At 37.5% G+C, this 23,007-nt stretch overlaps 1 protein-coding gene across 2 annotated transcripts in view; it reads right to left on the bottom strand.

Moving 5' to 3' along the window:
- LOC144478696 (uncharacterized) overlaps positions 1 to 23,007 on the bottom strand; it is a 51,795-nt gene that overhangs the window by 13,506 nt on the left and 15,282 nt on the right. The window contains exons 3-4 of one of the 2 annotated variants that reach the window (XM_078196846.1): positions 16,659 to 16,877; positions 97 to 138 (exon numbers count right to left, since the gene is read on the bottom strand). In XM_078196846.1, the coding sequence (XP_078052972.1) occupies positions 97 to 138; positions 16,659 to 16,877 (261 nt within the window). The remainder of the gene's footprint in view (positions 1 to 96; positions 139 to 16,658; positions 16,878 to 23,007) is intronic. The other variant, XM_078196847.1, reaches the window with a different exon arrangement.

Genomic DNA, 23,007 nt, shown 5'->3' on the forward strand with positions numbered 1-23,007 from the left:
CCTTTTTTTGCGGTAGATACACGAACGTGAAAAGCGAATAAGTAAAGTTAAACCGGGTGAGAACGGTATGATTCAATGGTTAGATTCTGCACTTACAAAGTTCTCGTAGTAGAACGATCCGACAGACTTCACGTCCATCTGCAACAAAGACAGGATTGGTTTCAACTAATTTCTAGGAGAAGGCTGCGTTCGTATTATTGAATATTAAATCAATGGAATGATGGCAATTGAAGGAGAAGGTTCATTGGATTGGTTACTTTTTCAGAAAAACAGAACAATTTGGGGGATTGCACACGAAAATAGTGGGCTTGTAGTAGTGACAATTAATCAACAATAATAATAATAATAGTGATAATAATAATAATAGTAATAATAATGATGATAATAATAATAATAATAATAATAATAGTAATAATAATAATATTAATAATAATGATAATATAGTAGTGGTGGTAGTGTGTGAAAGTTGTGCCGATGACGCAGCTTGCGGCGACGTTCCCAAATGACGACGTTCGTTGTTGGATAACTGTAAAATTGTTCAGTATTCTTTCTTTCGCTCCCCTTTGTTTCAACTATTTGAGAAAGTAAAGCGTGTCAGAAAGACCAGCCACAGTTTCTGTTATAGAAGAAGACCGTCACGGGCCAATTAAACTGAGAATCGATGGTCCTGTTTTAATTGGAGAATCAAATAAATCCATTAAAAATGTATCAACGGCGAACATGAACTCGGAACGTGACCGTTCTCCGATTGTTGGAGAAAAGAAGGATTTCTTTTTGCTTCGGTTTTTACGGACGGAAGTTCACCGAGCTGTTCGCCATATTCCGTTCGTGTGACGCAACAGCCATACTATAATTGTAGTAAAGCAAGGCACCCTCTTCAAGATCAAAGAAAGAGAAGAGAAAATGTAGAAATTAAATATAGAGGGGGGTTGGGGGCGGGGGCCAAAAAAATCTGATTAGACGTTCCTCGATCGACTGTACTCGTCGAAGACAATCACGGGGGGGAACAACAATGCGACAAATGAAAAAAGTTGTATAGATTGAAGTGGTAAAAGTTAGAAGCTGCATAGTACGGATGCAAAAGCTGGAAAGCTAGTAAGGTCCGAGTAGAGTGGGGGGGAAAAACTGTGTAATTGTGAATTGTTACGACAAATGTTTGCATATCTTGATGCACAATATTACGTATGAATATTGAAGTAAACACGCAGAGAAACGAAATACACAAGTATAAATTTTGTTGGAGTATAACTTGCTGGTTACAAAGGAAGACTGGGAGCATTATTGCAAGCTCGGATGCAGTGAAAAAAGATCCGACTAAATTTTACGGTTCTTCGAAGACATATACAAGATGCTGAAACTGAATGTTTTGTGTTTGTTAATGTCGTGTGGCCAAGTTGCTTGTGAATTATTGAATATTCTGCAAGTAAAGAACAACGTGAGAAAAGTTACTTCGAAATTTCATAATTATTGTCATGGCATTATTTATTGGATTCCTATTGGAATTAATACTATTTGAAATCAATTATAATCTAAATTTTCATTAAAAATCTCTTATAATTCATATTTATAATAAAATTTCGTTAGACTAAAATTTTACATAAAAAATTCAATTTGATAAATTTCACTCCTATTTGAGATTAATAATAATTTTTTATTAATTAGATTTTTACTTGTACTTTAATGACCTTGTTTGCGAGGTGCGATATCAGGTATCTCACTTCAAGAGAAATTTTTCTCGATCGTGTAATGAAATGAAGTGTGGAATTTTTTAACAGTACAGCACAATATAGCGGTCACTCGATAACCATTCGTGTTCGGGGCTCTAAAGTTATCGAATAGTCAATCGTACGCACACTGTTCTCGTTTTCGAAAATTCTCCTTTCCTAAAAATAAAAGGCTAGACAAAATATACATACACATTTACATGTCATGTAGAAACTTCGACGATTGTTAAATTGCAAATTTCGCTTCCGTAACACGAAGGCCCTCTGCATGCGTTGCTGCGATAGTAATTTCATTAATTTTTAACTGTTTCGACATCGAAACATCGTATCGAAAAACACATAAGTTATAAATATACATGCAGCGTCTGGCCCCAATTTCTTGGAGCATAATCTCTATCTTCGGAAATCGCCAGATTAAATTTTAAGATCACTTGAAATTTTTGGAAATCGTTTCATTTACCAAATTATTATTACTGGTCGGTTATTGCCTTTTATCGGCATATAAAGGCGGTCCGTAATGTTTTAATAAAACATTAACACATTTCGATAAGACATTATTTAAAATATCCTCGACGGGTAGCTATGTGACAGATACTTATCGAGTGGCCACTGCTGTGTACAATATTCAAAATGGAGGAAGGTTTAATTGCGTGAAGTATCAAGTCACTCGATTATTCAGATGTTTTTGGATTCATTAATGTAGAACGTTTTATCGAAGAAAAATATTTGATATAGTACCTCGTTAAACTTGTTTGTAGAGACAATCAGGAAACTAAATCCTCGCGAAATATTCAATTGTCTTTAGATAATCTAGTTATAGTGTAGAACGTAAATAAAACCACGGTAAAATATTTTCGTATGAAACTGTGATTGAAACTGTTTTCGTGAACTATCTGCAGTAGTCTTAATACTAGTAACAATTCTGCAGAACAAGGTATTAAAATTATTATATTAATAATACAAGGAAACGTGAATGTTTTTGATCAGTAAACCGATCGCGGATTTCTCAATTTTATTAAGAACGAATTTTTTTCTTTTTCTGGTATAATTGAATTGTAGTTGACCAAATGATAAATTGTTAATTCCAAATATAATCGATTTTAATCGAACTTTAATTTTTGCTTACAGCATGATAAAAATATACTTTCTTGACATACGGTTATCAATTAAATGAATTTATTTTCTTGCAATCATGTCAACCACTTCCGGAAAAGTTATTATTTTTGACAATGTTCAAGTATGAAAATATACGTTTTCTATATAAACGAAAATTTTATTATCAAAGGTAGTAATACTGTAAAGTCATACTTTTATGACGATATTTTGTCAGAATAACTATTGCCGCGTTCAAACATAGCTTAATACGAAAATCATGTTCACTATTTGCACCGTTTCAACTGTTCGATAAATCATGGGAAAATGTAGAACAAGAATCTTGCGCCGACTCAAAACTCATCGATACCGTGAATGTTCGACTAAAGGCTTCAAGCTGTCAATGGACAGAAAGCGGAGAAAAAAATAACGAAACGCGTGGTCCGCGTAAAGAAAGCAAAGACGATGAAAGACGACGTGGAAAGAAAACGAGGAGAAACTAGATTTAACACGAAATACTGCTAATGTGTATGTTTCTTTGTCTCTGTGTGCGGTACGTGTACGTACGTGTTTGTGTGTAAGCGGTCTACTTGTGCTCTTAGCAGTTCCGACGTGTCTTTGAAAACCAACATACACATAGAAGTTCATTTCGCAAACAAAGGAAACGAGACGAAAAATAATTAGAACCCAGGAGAAAGCCGAATGAAAAAACATCGCGGGAGTACCGTAGATCGCCGGTACTATAGAAAAGAGACAAAAACTTTCGGGTCATCGTCCAGAGCGTCAAGGGGATGACATATTACACCATCACCTCGGTAGTCGCTTAAGCACAACATGCATCATCGGCGCAAGCTCGGAGTTTACACAGATCTATCGCACCGTAAATGCAGTACCAATGTCTTGTCTCAATCATTTTCTGTAACACTCGTGCGATTCTGTCTTATCGATCGATTCTTTCGGTTGTGTTTGCCTCTCTCATAGACTGCTCTTCGTGTTCAGAGATTAGAGTCGACGTTTTCGTTCTTATTGCTCATGGCGAAGCACGCGCGCACAACTATTTGATTCTCTAAAAATTAAACCGCAAAATATCGCAAACTTTGGAGAATTTTAAATACAACGAGGTTCAAACGAAGATAGCGATAACCAGGGATATGTGACTGTTCGACGTCAAATCGCTATATATCATACGTGGATGTAATCAGTTCTGTACAATTTTTCAGCTGTTGACAATCGACATGTATATATAGGGTGATCGATTTAAGTAAAACCAAATAAATGTCCCGTTGGTTTGTAGTAATGCAGAGAATAGTTTTTTTGTTGATACTTTCATGAACAGTATTAAACGGTTAACGTGCAACAAGAATTCTTGTTTGGTAAAAATCATTTTGTTTCGATTTAATAAAAATTAGTAATATTCACATTTAGTAGATTATTTATGGAATTTTCTTCATGAGTTTAACTAAAACTAAACTCTTGCAAGATTTTCTTCTTTAGCTAGTTCGTCAATAAATAACACTGTTTCAAAGAAACATTCGTTATTTTGTCATTGCTGTAAACCGTTCTGATGATAGACCATGGCGATATCTATCTTTTTCGAATATATATTTATGTTTGTTTTTAATATGCGACTGCCACGTTCAAATTGTGATAAACTCGCCTGTGAATTTTAGTTAACTTTATCGACGATAATTTCTTTATATTTTTCGTTCCAGATAGTTTTGGTTCTCGCACGTTTTCGATCCTTATCACCAGGAAATTTCTATCCATGTATGCGATTCGTTTCCCTTCACAGTTTGATCTCTTTGCTATTAATTAATTCTACATCGATCTTTTCTTTAGTAATACGTTCAGTAATTCGACATTGAGACGTCGTCTGTATTGCAATCGTATTATTATTATTATACACGTTATTGTATATATTATTATACATGTTTGAATGTATTTTACAATCAGCTAGAATTATTAGCATTACGTACACAATATTTTTGGCATTATCACCAGTCGACGAGATATTTACGTGGTTCTACTCAAATGGATGACCCTGTCTGCACCACAATAATCGATTAAAGCTTTAGCGTGTCTCGAATTTCACAGAAATGCGCGCGTGGCTTAAATCTGTGAGCGTAGCCATCAACCATACACCAGCGAATCGATGGATCTTTGATCGATCACGAGCTCTTCTTGGTATCAGCAGAGAATTTATCATGAAGTGAGTTTAGAGTAATCGTTTGAGTGCCACGAATCCTTAAAGAAATCAGTGCGGAGTACCGACAGAGTGGAAGTATTTGCAAGCGAAGATAATAGATGCAAAGTTGTTCACGTGCATGGCTCTTATTTGTATAAATACCCCGTGAAGAAAAAGTTCTCCGAAAGGTTGCGAAAACAAAAGTTACAATAACGGTGGAGTGATCGATATTGAAATTGAAATTGGGTGATAGCGACGCGGTCGCGCTGCGTGGTGCTCAAACGGTTGAAAAATATTATACTGGGTCATCAGCAACCACGAATATTTCTCGCTTGATTGAAACGGGTGTACCGTGGCTTGCGATCTAATGGGATAATTCGTGGCTGGTGATCGAAAAACCAATAATAACCGATCTATAAATACATTACGAGGCGTAAGCTCTTGTACGAACAACATTGCAATGAACGACAGTACGAAGCGAAATCAAGAGGAAAAGTTTGAGAACGAAAATTAAGAAGAACGTATTTCATAGAGAACAGACAGATCTTCGAAATTTTCTTTACCGGGTAAAGCCAATGACATATACAGTTGGTACACGCGTGTCGCATGTGACTGTAATAAGCGTAGAATCCGAAAAGAAATATAAAAAGAATGAGTTTCGAGGAAAATATGTGGCGGTGTAATTAAAAGTACCGGGGCCGAATACCGCGGATGCTCGAATTCTACGGAGCGTGCGACCGGAACACGCGGAAAATATCCCTCGAGGACCGTGTACGGTTGTTCCGAGGCTAAATAGAAAAATACAGCGGGCCTCTTATTAGAAACGAAACAAAAATGAGAGACAAGAGCTAGAGCTCGAAGCGCGCTCGGCAGTGTATTCACAATCGCAATGACCATGTATTCGTAACTTAAAGATAGGGCTACAAGGAACTTCAGAAAAATGGCCCCCGGAACGGCGCGTCCTCCTTTTCGTTCGATTTTGCGATAATTCTTGGTGATATTCAAGATTTTCAAATATTCTCCTGGCAAATTGAATTTAATATGAACAATATTTAATTAGATTGACAATGTTCATGTTTTGAAAAATATCTGATTTAATGAACCTCATCGATATTCGCCGAAAGTTTAAGTACACGTTGAAATATTTAATAGGCTGTAGAAATGCTACTTGTAATTGTTTTCTACGTTAGAGATGAGCTAACAGATCATTTATCTTCGTTCATGTATGAACAAATAGGGGAAGAATTTTGATACTAATAAATGACATTTATCCAGCATATCGAAACATTTGTTTGGAGGTTTACGTAGAGACATACAGAAAATAAACGTGCAAATTTTTGAATTTTAAGTAGAAAAACAAAAATTTGTGGAATATTTAAGTAATTGACAAATACGTCACTCGTTAAGTAAGTCTTGTGTAAAACTGCTGATTTTTGTTTACTATTTCATTCTATGATTCGAATGATTAGTGGATTAGTCGACACCAAGCGGAGTGAGAAAAAGAGAGAATTGGAAAGTAACGAATAGTTGCAGATTTAGTATCTTGTTCGAGAACTATTTGAGACACGATTGGTCTGTTCGTCTTTAGAAGATAGAATGGACAACTAATAAATATGGGGGGTGGGGGGGCCATTTTCGTAAGTTCTAGCTACGAAAAAAGGAAAGTGTACACCATGCATAAGCCGTGGTACCATTAGCAGGTCATCATTGGAGTCGCGCATCCGCTTCTTGCCGAGTTCGATGCTCGCCATACTGGCGCTCTGAAGTCCTCCGGGAACCGCAGTCGCGGGAACTCCTGATACTCCGCCAGTCAACGCGCCCATTCCCGCCACGTTCGTTGGCATTGTCGCCGTCTGCTTTTTAGTTTTATTTTTTAGATTTTATGCGATCGATCCAAACGTTTATCGTCCAAATATCCCCCGTATTTAAATCCAGATTTAAATCCAGAGCATTGTTTAGTGGTCAGTTTTCGTTTCGTCCATATCGAATTTGTTCATATTTATTGGACACATCACGCCAATAGGGCATCGTTCGTATGCGTGTACGTGTACATATATATATATCGTCACGATCGTCGTCAAGTTCATTGTTTCATGTGTGCCGGTCGGCGATGATGGTTGTTGTTTGTACACACAGGTTTTTTTTTTAGTTATGTTTGTTTGTTTGTAGGTTTTTTCGATTTTTTTTTTATTTATATTTGACATGCGAGTTTTGCATTCGGCCATCGATTAATTTTTTTTTTCATTCGATTTTTCGTTGGACGTTCCGTATAGTCGGAGCGCATGGATATTTGGTTGGCGTAATTTGTCGGCAGGCGTTAATTGGCAGGTAGCGAAGCGCACGGAGGTTTTGTCAGCAAGCATGAAGAAGCGTCATCAGGCGGAAGAGGGCAAGATAAAAATCAAAAAAAAAGAAAAACAGACCAGTTGAAGCTAAAGGCATAGAAACGACAGTCGCGATCATTTGTTTTCGATTTGTTCTTAAACTAAGAAGAAATATACAATAAGTATAATAACATGGACATATGGGTTATACTTATATATATATAAATATATAAGTATATATAAAAATATATATATAGATATATATATATATAGATATATTGTATGTATGCGTAACAGGATTGCACGTATATAGAAATGTATACGATGCATACATATGACGGCACGGAATTGTGTTTGTAACGCCGTGCGCCCCAAGTGAACGCATTCGCGCACAAAATTCACGACAGGGGAACGTTTTGTGGTAAAACGACACGTAGATTAATATGCACCTGTATAGACGTAACACGCTTCTCGGGTTGCTCGCGCGAACACCGGTACCGGGCTGACGTAATTACTCGTATCTATCTTGCGATTCGATCGCTTCTCGTTGGTCACGATCTCGTTTTTCATCGAGCGGGGAACCGGAGAGGCGTGCACCGTCGAACCGCTGCGTCTTTTATCGAGTAAACGCGCGCGAATACAGGTTTCCCGAATTTCACGATTTTCTCGGTTCCGTAATACACCGCAATTCTGCGATTGACGAAGCATTCCTCTCGGACACGGAAAGCCGATGCGAGTCGCGAAAAGAATCTACTTACGTACAGTAAGAGACGAGGCTAATGGACATGCAGAAATTTGCACAATAATTGTTGTATTTAACCCTTTAAACTGTTTTTGACGAGTATATTCGTTACAACGCAAAATGTTGCCGTTTATTCGTGGCGATTATACTCGTCAAAGACAGCTGACTGGTTAAAAAAAATATATGTATACCTCGATATTCTATATTAGATTATATAGATTTTATGAAAGTGTTGCATTTGAAGAAAATGTGAAGAAAATCAAATATATACAGTATAATCATAATAACTTACATGTTTTTCAAAGAGCTTGCAATAGCTAAACAGAAGCATGTATATACAGAATGTTGACCTATTTTACAATATTTTTGTAGCCGTCAGAACAGGACGATGGCGGAACAAATACACCTAAATATTTCCGTCGTTTTTAATTATAGGGAAGAAGTTAAAATATTTTCGAATTACTCGATATCTGTCGAAACCATTAATGAGAACGTTAAACCTTTTCGTTAACGATAGCCAAAATAGGCTTCTGTTCTTCATCTTATCGGTTTTGCAAAAATGTGTAATTAATTTATCATACAGCTCCTTTTAAGATCTCGGCTCTTAAACTCATTTCAATCTTTCTTTGCCTCGAGTAACCAGCCACCGTGAAATCTGTACATTAATAAACATGACACTGCACATTCAGCGTTTCGCCACTGATAATTGTAATTGGAAATCGTTTAAAGAAACATAGATTGTTTCAACCGATTAATGAAATTATTCAGCTACCGTGAAGAAATTTGTTTGTACCGTCAGCTTGTAAAATCTCTCTTCGGTGAACGGTAAAATATTGATGGTTTCTAATGAGATAAAAACGTAATTGCGAATTCGTCTCCAATTAGTTCCCAATCAGCGATAACATTCAAACGCGACCGCAAAAAGTGAAAATACAGTACAACCATCAGTCTCTTACTGTACAAATACCTCTCATGGTAGTTGATTGAGCATGAAAAAAAATGCCCGAAGATCGTCGATCTGTTATTTTTCGCCCGACAAACGTTCCGAACAAAACTGACACGCGTTTACTCGAATCGAAGCGTGGCCCATGAAAATAAAGCTGACAACAGAAACAGTAAAAGAAACGAAAGTCTGTGAAAAGTAATGACAATTATAATAACGGTGACGATAACAGTAGTAATAGTGACAAGAGGGCCAATAAGTAGCTATCTGGGCGTCATCGGCGACAATCTGCGAACTAACAGTGTTGATATTTAATTCAACGTCCATATGGCCCGACGTGACGCCTATAATGGAATCGTAAACGGGGCTCCTAATAATTGAAAATAAAGTATTCACTTGTTGGTGGGAAGTGCGCAATTGAGGCGGGAGGACGGGGGGTTGGATCTCGTGGAGATCGTGGGGTGGTGGGGTGGATAATGGCGTAAATGAAAGGGGCAAGTTAGGTGAAAGAAAAACGGAGAATTCCATTTGATCGTCCATCGAGTTATCGGCTGGCGTTTCTGACTCCGGCAACACCTGCAATAATCGGGACTATCTGTCGAAATTTATTAGTTTTGCCGAGATATCGTTCGTTCCTATCGTTCCAGCCATTCTCTCTCCCTCGCTCCTGCTTTTCTCTCCTTTTTCATCGTCAGACGAAAGCAAGAGAGAAAGCAAAGAGTCACGGGGGGCGAGGAACTAGGCAATTTTCTCCCTGAAAAATTGAATTTGCAGATTATTTCGTGTCTCTCCGATGGTCCATGTCCCACTGTTCCCTGCTGGCATCATCGGCATTATCCGGCGGTCGTTGGTTCAACTCGGTACGTGCGTATCGAGACGTGATACGTGTGCGTGTACGTTGCGTGTGCGTGTACATGTGCGTGCGACGAATCGTGTGCTTATATTCGTACGAATCGATAGTGGACAGACTCTTATCGGCTGATCCATGTGTCTGCAACGCCCGATCCGTTTTTCGTGTTCGTACATTTGACAAACATTCAGATATGGCGTAGCAATTCCGAAGAGTGCATTTCATTGCATTAATTTGATTAGACAGATCAACGATACCGGCGCGGGCGGCGAGGTCGAGGTTAATCGATCTAATGGAAAATCGCGACCGAGCCCGAGAGAGAACGAATCAATGCCCGACGCTTGGAATAGATCAAAGAGTGCTGCCGCGTGGTTAAATCGGTTTATATGATAAATTCGGATCTCTGGTTGCCATTGTTCCTTTTTTTTTTTTATCCACGGACATTTTTATCGAAAGCTTTGCTATTTCAACCCTCTGCGGCCGTACAGATTCTGCGAGTTACATTCAATGTTTTTTTTTTATCGAAGCGACTACCTCTACTTAAGATAGGACGTTTGATACGATGTCTGCGTGGAACTATACTTTATCAGTATCGTATCTTGGTTTCGGTCAGAATTGGTCAATTTTTAGAATTACTTCGGATAAATATTTGTTTGGTATAATTACCCGAATGAATACTTTTTAATTCAATAGTTTATTCGACTAACAATTATCCATTATTCGTTATAAATTAATCGAATAATTTATTCTACACCGATAAAAAAATTATTCAAATAGAGATTGTAAAAGTATTTACAATTTTATTATTGCTTAATACTTCACAGTTTGCTGCAACTAAAGACACTTGGAAGATACTCAGTTCTAAGCTTTGAACCATACCGTATACAGGAAACTTACGATGATAAAAGTTTCGCGAAATTCAATGCACTCGTTGCACCGTTATCGAATGAAACGTTACATAAATATTTTAAACGATAAAGTCAACGATTCAGAGCAAGGCTGTGGAGCAATTCGGACCGCAACGGGTTAAAATTTGTTCCCATCTTGGAATATTCGTGTTATTCGAGACGTTCAGGCATGAAACTTTGAAGATATTCTCCGAGCAAAAGTCTGTAATTACAGTAAAACTTCGTCCCGAAAATGGCGCGGCGCACAGTGGGCTACAAGATCGAGGAAAATTTGGCCAAAGGTTAGATTCGTCGGAACGCGTTATGCACCCTTGGGAAATTGAAAACCACTTTTAGAGAATGAGACTTCCCTGCCAACAAGCTGGTCTGCCGCAATCATCCATGTGAGACTTTTCTTCCATTGTGTCCGGGTGTGGCTGCAGGTCTTCCGCGTGACGTCGCTGAAAATGTCTTTCCCGCGTTTTCTCTCTGTTTTTTTTTCTTCTGCTTTTCTATTCTTTTCATTTTCACTACTTTTCGCTCTCTATTCCCCCGGACAATGGGTAATTACGTTCCTCGAAGACAACACACGAGGGGTGGGACGGAATGTCGAAACGAAGTACTAGATAATGTACCTCGTCGTCATAGAATAAAAAAAGGAAAAAAATTGTTGACCTTCGTCGTCGACTTGTTCCTCTCGAACGACATTCGTTTCTCGTCTTTCGAACTGAATTTCAATCGTCGTCGTGTAACATAGAAACAAATTACTCCAGAAAATCGTCCCTCGACCACTTGTCAAATTAAATCTCGTCGTGTCGTAAACTCGTCGTAACGCAAACTTATCGGTAACAATTTCAGATCAAAACAAACAAAAGACTAGGCTACGAGAGTCGAGAACAGCGGTCGAAGCAAAGGTATGTTACTCGGTCTTCGAAGCTTGCCGGTAGTAATCGTACAATTGCCGTAATCTCGCGCGGAAACAGGTAGCTTTTGTGTAATCGTTTCCCGAGCTCTCGTTAATAATCGAATTTTCATCCCGTTTTATTTAGTCGAATGTTTTCGTGCAATCGTGTCGACTACAAGGAAATAAAGATCAAATGATGCGAAGTAACTAACTTGTAAGAGCAGTTGAGGGAGGACCATTTGCGAAGGCTTTGCTAATTTCGACGTCGGTTAACGACCAGTGTGACTCGAGCAACGTTCCACTAACGACTATCCATTCGAAACGACGACGTTCGTTCTCCCGATCGTCGTGATGAACACGCGGAATATGAACGAAGACGAATTTCCGAGCGCACTCTTCTTGTCCCCGAGCCCATACCTCTTAACAAACCCATCGGACGTGACTTTCCGGACGTGCAACGCGTCCACACGCTTTCGGTTCTATTTTCTTATCATTTTTTTTTTTCTTTCAAGGTTTAACAACTTTCAGTGTAGCGTTTTTGTGTTGGGCAGCAAAACAGCAGCGAGGGTTGATAGCCGGGGTTCGTGCAGCACAGCTTGTCAGCAGAGTGGTGTACGTGTCATTCGTAAAGATACGTGTCACTTTTAACTACTTTCTTATTTACAAAATCGCAACCAAGCTCCATTTCTGCATTCTGAAAATTTTCGTTGAAACTGCAAGGCTATATATAGTATATCACTCAGAACATTTCATTACGATTCGCGCGTTCATCTACAGTGCGTTCAAAAAGTGTCTAATATGTCCAGTAGGTATTTCAGTTTAATATTTTTTTTTAAATTCTGTCTTATCGGTCATCTTCAAATAGTATTTTAGAAAAATGCTTGTTGTTATACCTTGCCCGCGATAATATATAATTGTTACATATAGGATTATTTGGTCGACAAATGCATTGTGACTGGATTTGCGGCTCCAATATGATAAGTTTTGCTTTTTATAATTAATCTTTACATTATCTTTGTTAATGTCACATAAAAGACATTTGTCCAGAGATTACAACACTTTGCATTCTATGCATTTTTCACAAAGACGAATAAATGTAATTCAGAAGGAGGGACAATATCGATAGATGATGTACATACTATTTTTAACTTGTTCAAATGATTAAACAAAGAATTCGACATGTATCTCACGTCAATCTCTTCCAATCCATATTCCGTAATGTACTCTTTTTAAAGAATCTACTGCTATGACATTTTGTCCCGCTAAAAGAATTTTACTTTTATATACAACGCGAAGAAAATCTGTTTAGCCTTTGCTGTCGATTTATGCGTTCGCACCGCGATTTCGTAGGAACGTATCAGTGCGGGGAGAAGCGAGTTAAACTAAAAAAACATACGTTGTAATGTATAACGAAAGCCATCTTCGCGTGAACATTGTTAATTCTATAGCCAGACACTTTTGCAACCCACTGTAGACGTACCGATAAAATTGTAGCGGGTTCCAGAAATCAGATTCGATGCTCAATGATCGGAAATGGAAATGGAGCGGTCACGTGTAGCTGCGTAAATATCTGGTACTCGTTACAACCTATGTACCGAACAGGTAATTGGTGTATTGCAACTAGTTCTTTGCACCTGGATAGCTGCGATAGGCTGCTAGAAAGAGAGAAAGAGAACAGTGGTGTTTGGTGATGTTAACAAGAATTTTGCCTCGTGTACTACTTACTACACGCTACGGGAACGGGCTGAACATCATACAGGAGAATGTAAAAACGGACGAACACAAAAGCGACAAACATGATACGATGAAATGAGGAAATAGGATGTACCTTGTATAATCCAATGAAAATATCAGACGGTTTAACAAATCATATTAGGGTGTGTAGAAATCAGAAATAAAGCGTCAAAGTAAGACGAGAGGACAGTGAGATAAAGAAAATGAAATACGGGTACTAGTATAATATACAAAGTCGACGATAACCGTATCGAGTGAGGCGTCTCGTTCTTCGATTTCCAATCGAACGTTCAAGTAGACAAAGTACGTACGGATGAACGTTTCATTTAATCTGTCGTCGCGTTCAATGGAAACGTTCGTTTATGCTGTTATAGAAGCACGAATTGATTCGGCTTTGACGGCACACCGTTACGGCTATCGCGTAATTCGAACACTGCGCAGCTATTGGCCAATTTTACTTGTGATTCGATCACCTGTCTCGCGTGCCATAGCGTATGCATATGTACACAGGGTGTCCCAACCGAAGGAGGCTATTCAAATATATCTTTCGCTTTAAATGATTTCATAATTTCGATTTCCGAGCGGCGTCGACTGGAAGATATCGTACATTGGGAGCAACAATTCAGCGTTAATTTTTTTAGTGAAGAATTTTCGGATACCGTAAAAATACTAATCCAAGGGAGATATTGTAATCTTCAAATATTTTACAGCTTATCTTGAAAAGTTACGTTCTTTTAAACAAGATACATTCCGTTCGAAACCACCGTGAAATCTTAGTTCATAATTATGATGTCATTAAAATAAGGCTACCTTAAAGTATTTGCGTGGCCTCCAGGCGACTACGATACCCTATATCCATACACATGTCCTTTCTATCTACCTATCTATCTGCATACATCTATCTAAATGTAGAAGTATAGAGAAATAGATAGATGGATAGAGAGACATAGAGAAAAAGGGAGAGACAGAGGTAGATATACAGAGATAGAGATCGATACGTGTGTAATAGCGTATACAGAGTATAAGGGTCTACTGCGTTCAAGGGGGGGAAGCCTGACATATATACTCGACGTAGATTGGCGAAAAGCAGCGCAGCAACGAAAGCTTTTTTCGATGCAAACCCAAGAAACTGAAGAAGGGGCTGACATGATAGACTGAAGTCAGAGAGTTTGAGTGATACAAGAGATACAGAGTGAACAGGGATGAGCGTTGACAGAGGAAAAAGATTACGTACGTATACAGTGAAGGATCATATGCGTGCACTTCGAGGTCTTCTTTCTTTGGAAAATGGAACACGGTTGCTACGGCTTTACTATCGTTTTTTAGGTGAACTAATTTCGTTTGCTGCGGAGCGAAGAGTACGGTGGAATGATACCATTTTAATCTTGTATTACTACACTTCGCTTTGAGAAGGCTGACAGCAGTGAACAATTCAATTCCACTTTAACGCTTTCAAATAAATTCTACCGCATTTTATTTGCTAGCACATTTTTCCTGTTCTCGTTGTATATTAGAGGGTATTTGTGTTCCGATTTTTTTTGTGCAGTGACTATTTTTAATGGTGGTCTGCAATATTGTTAATTATTGTCCGACAACATCATCGTGTTACGTCAAAGTTTATACCATAAAAGCTCAAACATTTTACTATAAATTGAAAATTAACTTCTCGAAATTTCATTCGGCTCTCAGTTAATACAATTGCAACCACTAATAATATCGAAGGACTTATACATGATTTTGCTGAAAAAAAAGTATACAAAGATAGTTAAAATTTAAAATGACAAAAAGTACGACCGAAATATGTCACTTTGTCCATGTAAGTTTTACATTTACGTTTACCTTTCGTGGATTTCTGAATTTACTATTTTGCAAACGAAATATCCAAATAAATATCCAATCGACCAAAAGAATGGAGAAAAGTGTTAATTTCGGTAGCTGCTTGTCGGGTAAAATATTTTCGTGGATTGTACATCTAGCAAATACCGATCCTTCTCCGACGGATATATACCGTAGGTGGACTATAAACCAGCTGAAGCATTTCGTTCTTACCCGGTTCACCAATTAAAAGACACGAGACGAACATATATGCAGACGATATAGACTTTCACCGCCACCGCACCTTTTCGCAAGCTCAGCGATCTAACAAACATTTGATGTCCAATTGTTCAGCACAGATAAAAAAAAAAAAGAAAACAGAAAGTACAAGATATCGAATATTTGCACATGAAGCACACGCAACATGGAGTGAGAGAAGAAGAGATAGAAAGACTTGGTAAGCGTCAGAATAAGAACGGGTTCTGAGGACTATTTGGATCGATCTGGACTTTAATCTCCACAAGTATACAGTAAACTCCAATTATAAATTGACGAATTAATTAATCGACGGCGAACACGAGCTCTAAGTTTAGATCTGTAAATGTCTGAGTCGCTGCTAAATCTATTCAATTGAACTAAAATTCGAAGAGAAAATATCATCGAAATATAATCGTAATTGTGTGTTGTCGTCATTAGATTACCGTACATATGTATTAATAATATATATTAATAATAATAACTCTCATATGTATATTATCATTGTTATAGCAACGTTTCATATCTTTCATTTAACTCTCGCTGAACAGTGGCTGCGTTTACTTTACCTGCGATGTTCAATAGTTTTACTTACGTAGCTGACGATACCTCATCTGTTGTCATAGGATCGCGAAAAGCTACCGCAGAATCTCGATGAAGCATGTTTTAAAGTAAACAATACATTAGCTTCCAATATGTATCGCTACTTGTGCATATCTAGGCCGTGCTCGCCGTCTAAATGTTAATGACCAACGCTTGCGTCCAATCGTCGTAGCTTCGATAAGATACGTACAGGATAAAATGAAATTATGCAGAGGGTAGGGAACAACTGTAGGAGATTTCGGTGAAGAGCCATTCCGATGTTTCGTCCACATGATGAATAATAAAGGATCTTGGAGTGCTTTTCATGATTCAAAACTGTGAGTAAGGTGTATAGGTTGATGAACAGAAATGATGAGGTTCGGCAACGTATAGTGAGAAACCAAGAGTTAGAACGAGGAAAGAAAGAGTAATGGTGGAGAGAAAGATTGGTAAATGCGGACAGAGTTAGAGTTAGAGTTAGAGATGGGGGTAGAAATAGAAGTAGAAATTGGAGATAGGGGAAGATATTGTAGAGAGAGAGAGAGAGAGTAAGAGAGAGAGAGAGACAGAGAGAGATAGATAGAGAGAAAGAGAGAGAGAGAGAGAGAGAGAATGCATTACCGCAATGCTAGCCCGAGATTGTGCGGCCTTAATGTGGGCTTGAAGGTGCAGAGGGGGGTGGAAATAGCGGCAGGGGTCCCGATTGCATCGGCCCTTGACAGCGTCCATGCAGACCGTCACAGAGCCGTCCTCGTTCGCCTGCACCGTCTCGAGGGGGTGCGCAAACCGGCACTCCGTCTCGCCGCGTTTGCACGCCCCGCGTTGAAACTCGCGACATACCTACAGCAAGAGCGAACACGCATGGCATGGCACTCTATCTATGTGGCCAAAGGGGGCTGGGGCCGGGGGGAGGGGCGCAAAACCGGGGGCAGCTCTGGGAATTTGTTGGCTGAGATGGTGAACTAGTGTGTGACCCATTCTTTTTTCAGCAAGATATCTCTCGCCTTCGACGTTCTAGCTGGTTGGTTTGACGCTTCAATCGATGGGTTGGGTACGGAGACGGGGACCGTGGCTAGGGTCGAATGGCGGATGGAATTGGGGAAGGCTGGCGGTGGTGATACTGTGGAGGAGGATGAAAGAGAATCCTCGAGCGAGTCAAGGCTGTGGCGTAATGAAGACGTTGTGATTTGGGCGGAGAGTAATTGTTTCTAGGTTTTGTGAAGAAATAGTGATGTAAATCAGACAAGTAGTTTGTTCTACTGGGATTTTAGGATCTAGCTAATGGCTCGTACAATCATCAATAATAATGTAAAGAATAGTTATGAGGTGGACGAGACGAAAAAGTAATTACTATTAAAAATTACTAGTAAAAACTATCCACCTTGGATTTTTACGGTTCTTTTGAAAGTACTCTGAGGTGTTCGACACAAAAACTGTTTTTTAAACAAACGGATCTTACAGAATTTTTGAAGCAACTGTTTTAATCCTCTCAGTGTTGATTAACATGGAAAATTTTGATAGAAGAATTATGTATCTTTTTATTATTCTGATTACTTTATAATCGTAATCATTTTATTTCAATCCATATTTTTATATTAAAGTTTTTGGTATCTTTTGATGATTTTTATGTTTGCGATTCTAGATTTAAATATAATTATGTATATGTTCCATTTCCTTGTATTTCTCTATGTCGTTTTTTGTTACTTTGCATTATGTTCATATTATATGAATGCCATTCCGATCATATTACATGGTAGATCGAATTTTTCATAGACACTATAAATACGCGCACATTAAGCCATTTAGCCATGTAGTTAAGATACGGTCAAGTTTACAAGATTATGTGGTCGCAGTGTTAATGGTAAACACATGTTACACATGTTACACATTTAATCGTAAATCCCTGCAATAGTATCTCGAGTATAAAATGGTCGTACGAAGTAAGTGGGTTAATGCTTCAGACAACGTCAGTTCATGATTGATCATTTCAAACGGTTCGATTCTATTAATAATGTCCAGTATTACGTTTCAGTATTATGTTTGCAAAGAATTCTCCGCAATGTTTCCAGAATGTTTTCTCTATGTTCTAAGTTCGTAATCTTGACAGACTATGTTCATTAATATCGTCTCGAACTAACTATTTCAGAAATAATATAATAATTATTCTTTATTTACTGTTCGTCACTTTAAGTGTGGAAACTTGGCATCAAAATACAGATAAAAATTTCCAATATTGTTCTATCTTTTAAAATATTTTATTACATAAATTACTGTAACTTTTCATTCCTCAAACTTTCCTATAATTCTCACACATTAATTAAGTATTACGAAAGCATACAATTTTTTAATAAAACTTCCTTCTAGATTTTTTTCGCTTCATTTTCTGAGAAACAACGCCAAGATAAATTATACTTTTATCCCGTTACACGTTCATGTTTTATTAGTTTTGTACCGTGAGCTACACGAAGTTCCATTGCTAGCAGGAAAAAAGTCAGATATTGCTCTGAACCTCATTTACTTTATTATTCTCCTCGGCTCCAGACGACTCAAAATTAAATTTTTAATTTGATAGTCAATCTCTGTTTTAAAAATAAATGCCGTTTAACTTAGTCATAATAAACAATGTTAATAACGTGAACATTTCTTATTTCTTGAAACTTCGTATTATTCTGCATCGGATTATTGTGACCTAATATGCAAATGTCGAATATATAATTGAGGAAAAAAGGAATACGATAATGTCGCTTGTTAATCTGCGGAATTCTAAGTTCATCGAAGAATTACAGCAGCGCCTTACAATAATTAATTTTACAATAAATTAAATGAAATATTATTTATCATTTGTGTGTACGAGTACAAATTCAATAAATAAATAGAATTACCTCTTTAATTTCCAAAACGTCTTTCCACATATTTTGAATGATAAAAGCACTATTGCAGGTTCTGTACCTCAAATTGATTTTTTAAAATTATTCTAATAAAAATATAATTCCATGTAAATTTGTTATTTCAATATTTTAAGTTTGATTGTATATATGTAGCAATAAGCGTAAGATATTAAGACAACAGGAAAAATATAAGATGGAAATGTAGCATAAAATTCTTTAACTTGTCGCAAATGTTTGAGAAGAATCATGCAACACGTCGGATTATGATCTGCTAATTCTACTTGTAAACCAAAGCACGTAACCAGACGGATTCTCAAATTGATTTATCTTGAAAATAAAATCTCAAATGACAATACTTTTATTCTACATTTTGTTCTTAATTTCTCATCTAGAACCTCCTAATATTAATTGTATTTTCATATAAAAAATTATGATAATTTGTGAGAATAATAGTTACAACAGAATTCTTAGCAACATTCATTGGTAATTCATGGTTTCAAGAATAAAATATTTCCTGCGTAGCATTTAATATTTGATAAAATTACTTTTAACCATTTGAACGTTTAACCTGTACTTGAGAAAACGTTTTTCTGCCATGATCTTGATGTGATTTACAATAATAATATTATAATTTTAATATTAATATTATGTTAACATATCTATAACATATATTATTATATTATATCACAATTATAATATTAATACTAATAAAATGTAAGTACTGCGATAAAAATGGCATTCATTGTATAATGCGAATGTAATGTAAAGTCAAAGATAAAGTAGATAAAGTAGACACTTTCTCTACTATATGCTTTCTCATTTTCGCCTGCACTGAAAGGATTAATTGGTTTCATTATTAGAGAATATGGTGATAGAAATAGTAAAATATGTCGCTTCCTAAAATATGTCACATCATATCGTTTGTTATTTGTACTGCATTGTTTTACTCTCAAGGCATTTAGAAGACAGACTAGATTTGCAGAAAAGTAGAACGTGTTTTGCAAAAAAATGAATTGAAACTACATGACCTATATTACGACTTTATTAAAATTTGTTATGAATTTACTATACCTCGATAATTGAAGTCGGTATTCGTAAATAGGAAAAAAGTAATTCGCTTTTGGGCAAATATTGATAATTTTCATTATATCACATTCGAAATGATTAAACCGTTGCTTCAAGAATCTTATTTAATTAAATTTCAAGGAAGAAAATACTTTTTTCTGCTTAGCAATTTCTCCAGTTTTGTCAAATTAATAAACCACTTATGTCAGCTATAGTTATAAAAACAATTTCGTTGACAAGCATTCGCATACAAACTTCTCCAAAACAGGATAAAAACTTCATAACAATAAATATTTTAATACAAAACGAATTAAAACGATTAGTATGATAGAAACAATACTAATTGCGAAAGTTCAACAAATAACAGCGATTTGGATGCCGTGAAGAAATATGATATACATATATATATATTTATATACTCTGAACATTTTACTCCTAGAATTAGTTGCACTTGTTTATGCACAAGCAAATCAAATTGTTAATTCATTTTTTAATCTTCAATTTACATACAGCTAGTTCATTTTGAAAATATTAGTTTACCAATGATTGTGCACAAAAGGAATTTTAAGTAGAACGAAGGAAAATTCGCAGGCAAAATTAAAACTACTTATTCTTTGTATTTTAATATATTGAACACAAGGAATTTCTCAAGAGGAACATCGGACGAGAGTGTTTCAGGGTGAGAAAAGATCGACAAAGAGAAAGCCAATGTGTGGAATGGAAAATTGAGTAGAAAAGAGATGAAATACATGAAAGGTAGAGAAAGAAAGTGAAAGATAAAGACAGAAAGAAAGATATATATATATAGAAAGAGAGAGAGAGAGAGAGAGAGAGAAAGAGGCAGAGAGAACACGAGAGATATAGGAGGGAGAAAGACAACGATGTAGAGAGTAGTAGGAGAATCGAATGATACGAAAGAGCGCCCCAATTCTGCAAGTCGGGTCTATACAGCCAACCTGACTTTCTTTGAGTCATCCGTTCTTTCTGGCCGATAGTACGGCACTCCAATCAGTTGACATGTCTTTGTTTCAACTAGTTCAAACTATCTGCGTAATAAATTTGCCTAAATTTCAGTAAATCAATCGAAACGTTTCTTCAAATTAAGTTCGTAATGCTATTACCGGTTCGTGACCAGAGTATTAAAATGCCAAAGATTCGAGCGTACCAACGCCCAGAGGAGACAGACAATATCTAATCACTACTCTACTGGTGGATATCTAAATACCGTGTCCTGTCAAATAGACGTCGCTTGTTGGTTTTGGGAGTACCATCGCCCCGCCCAATAAGGTCAGAGGACACGGAATATCGGACGGCTATTTGTGAATGAAAAAAAAAGGGTTGGGGGAAGTTGTTGAACAGGACGCCACGACAGAGGGCATCCTCTCGGTGTTCTACCAATTAGATTTATTCGCACACGTGTTAGAGGATTCCTAGCGCATGCATCACTCACTACGTCCGGCCGTTTATCTTTCGTCACGATGCACAGCGCATATGGAAAAATATATAACGCGACGTGAACCTTTAACATTGCAATTATAGAACATCCAATATTTGATATCTCTATTAACTCGATTAAATCTTATAATTAATTAGTTCCTGCCTTCCGGTTGGCTTCTTCGCAAAGCGTAAAGAATCAATTCATTGCCAGTCGTCGGCCTACGAGAACTGCAAATAAAAGTGGCTGTTATAAATTTTTATCTGATATCAAAGCACGTGCAATGTTCATGTAACGAACGATTATCACCGTGTTCGAACTAACACGACGTTTCGTATCCGCTGCAGGAAATGTTGAACTTCGCCGATCCCATTAGTTGATCAAGTAGGTCGTTATACATTTTTCCCTGTGCATCGTGAACTACAAAATTCCAAAGAAGCATGCGAGTCTTCTGTGTGTTGCATACAAGCGTACACAGAAAATCAAGCGTGGATCAATTTACCTCTGTCATCCTCGCTAACTTAACTGCCGCTGGCGGTCGTGTGTTAGGAGAGAGAGAGAGAAAGAGAGAGAGAGAGAGAGAAATAGAGACGGAGATAGAGATAGATAGATAGAGAGATAGATAGAAACAGAGTTAGAGAAAAAGAGAGAAAGAGATAGAAACAGCTAGGCGAGCGGATGTAGCATGCGCAAAACACTCGGCAGTGTTCACTTCCGTTACTTTTCATTGTTTTCTTCCCGTTCCCAATCGTCTTTTGTTTTTTCACTTTTTTTTTTATTCGGTCGAACGCGTGAACACTCTCGAGAGCACACGGTCTTTCGACCTTTTCGCCTAAGGGAGCGCAAGCTTCCACCGAAAGGCTGAAAATTTGTTAGGAGAACATACGCATAAAAATTAAACGATCAACGAGACGCACACACACACGTACACAAGCGATATACGGATCGTACACGAAGATCAAAATATGATAAAATACGTATAGACGTATATGTAGTAGTACAGACATATACGGGAAGTGGGGCGAGAAGAGCGAGGAAGAGTCGGGGAGAGAAGAGGAGAAAGAAAGAAAAAGAGAGAGAGAGAAAGAGAGAGAGAGAAATAGACAACGGCAAAAAGGGAATTACGTGGGAATGTAAAAGGGATGTAGCCATGTGAAAAAAAGGATGAGTAGATTTGTTTACTTGCATGTGGACTGTCATTCATTTCCAACAAACGCTTCAAATAATTGCTTACGCAGTTGAAAAGACAATTTTCTGAAAGGATACAATAGCTTGTTCGCAGTGGGGTGACTTAGGTATGCGAAACGTCTGATTCAAAATCCTGTGTAACATAGATGTATAGGGTGTTCCGAGAATTGATCTTGAAATTTGTTGCGACCTTCGAATCGGCCCTGTAGAGTGAACGAATTTGTCAAAAAAAAACGGTACAGGTAGACAACCGTACGGAATCAGTTTAGGCCAATGAAATGATCTAGAGCTACCCCATAATACGAGATGCGCCCCTCGCTCCCGTATGGCGTATTGGCATCTACACCGGCGGGCGTTGATCAGAAACAAGGAGGGAGCAACGCCAAGCAATCCA

Source organism: Augochlora pura, chromosome 3 (genome assembly GCF_028453695.1).
Source record: "Augochlora pura isolate Apur16 chromosome 3, APUR_v2.2.1, whole genome shotgun sequence".
Classification (NCBI taxonomy): Eukaryota; Metazoa; Arthropoda; class Insecta; order Hymenoptera; family Halictidae; genus Augochlora; species Augochlora pura.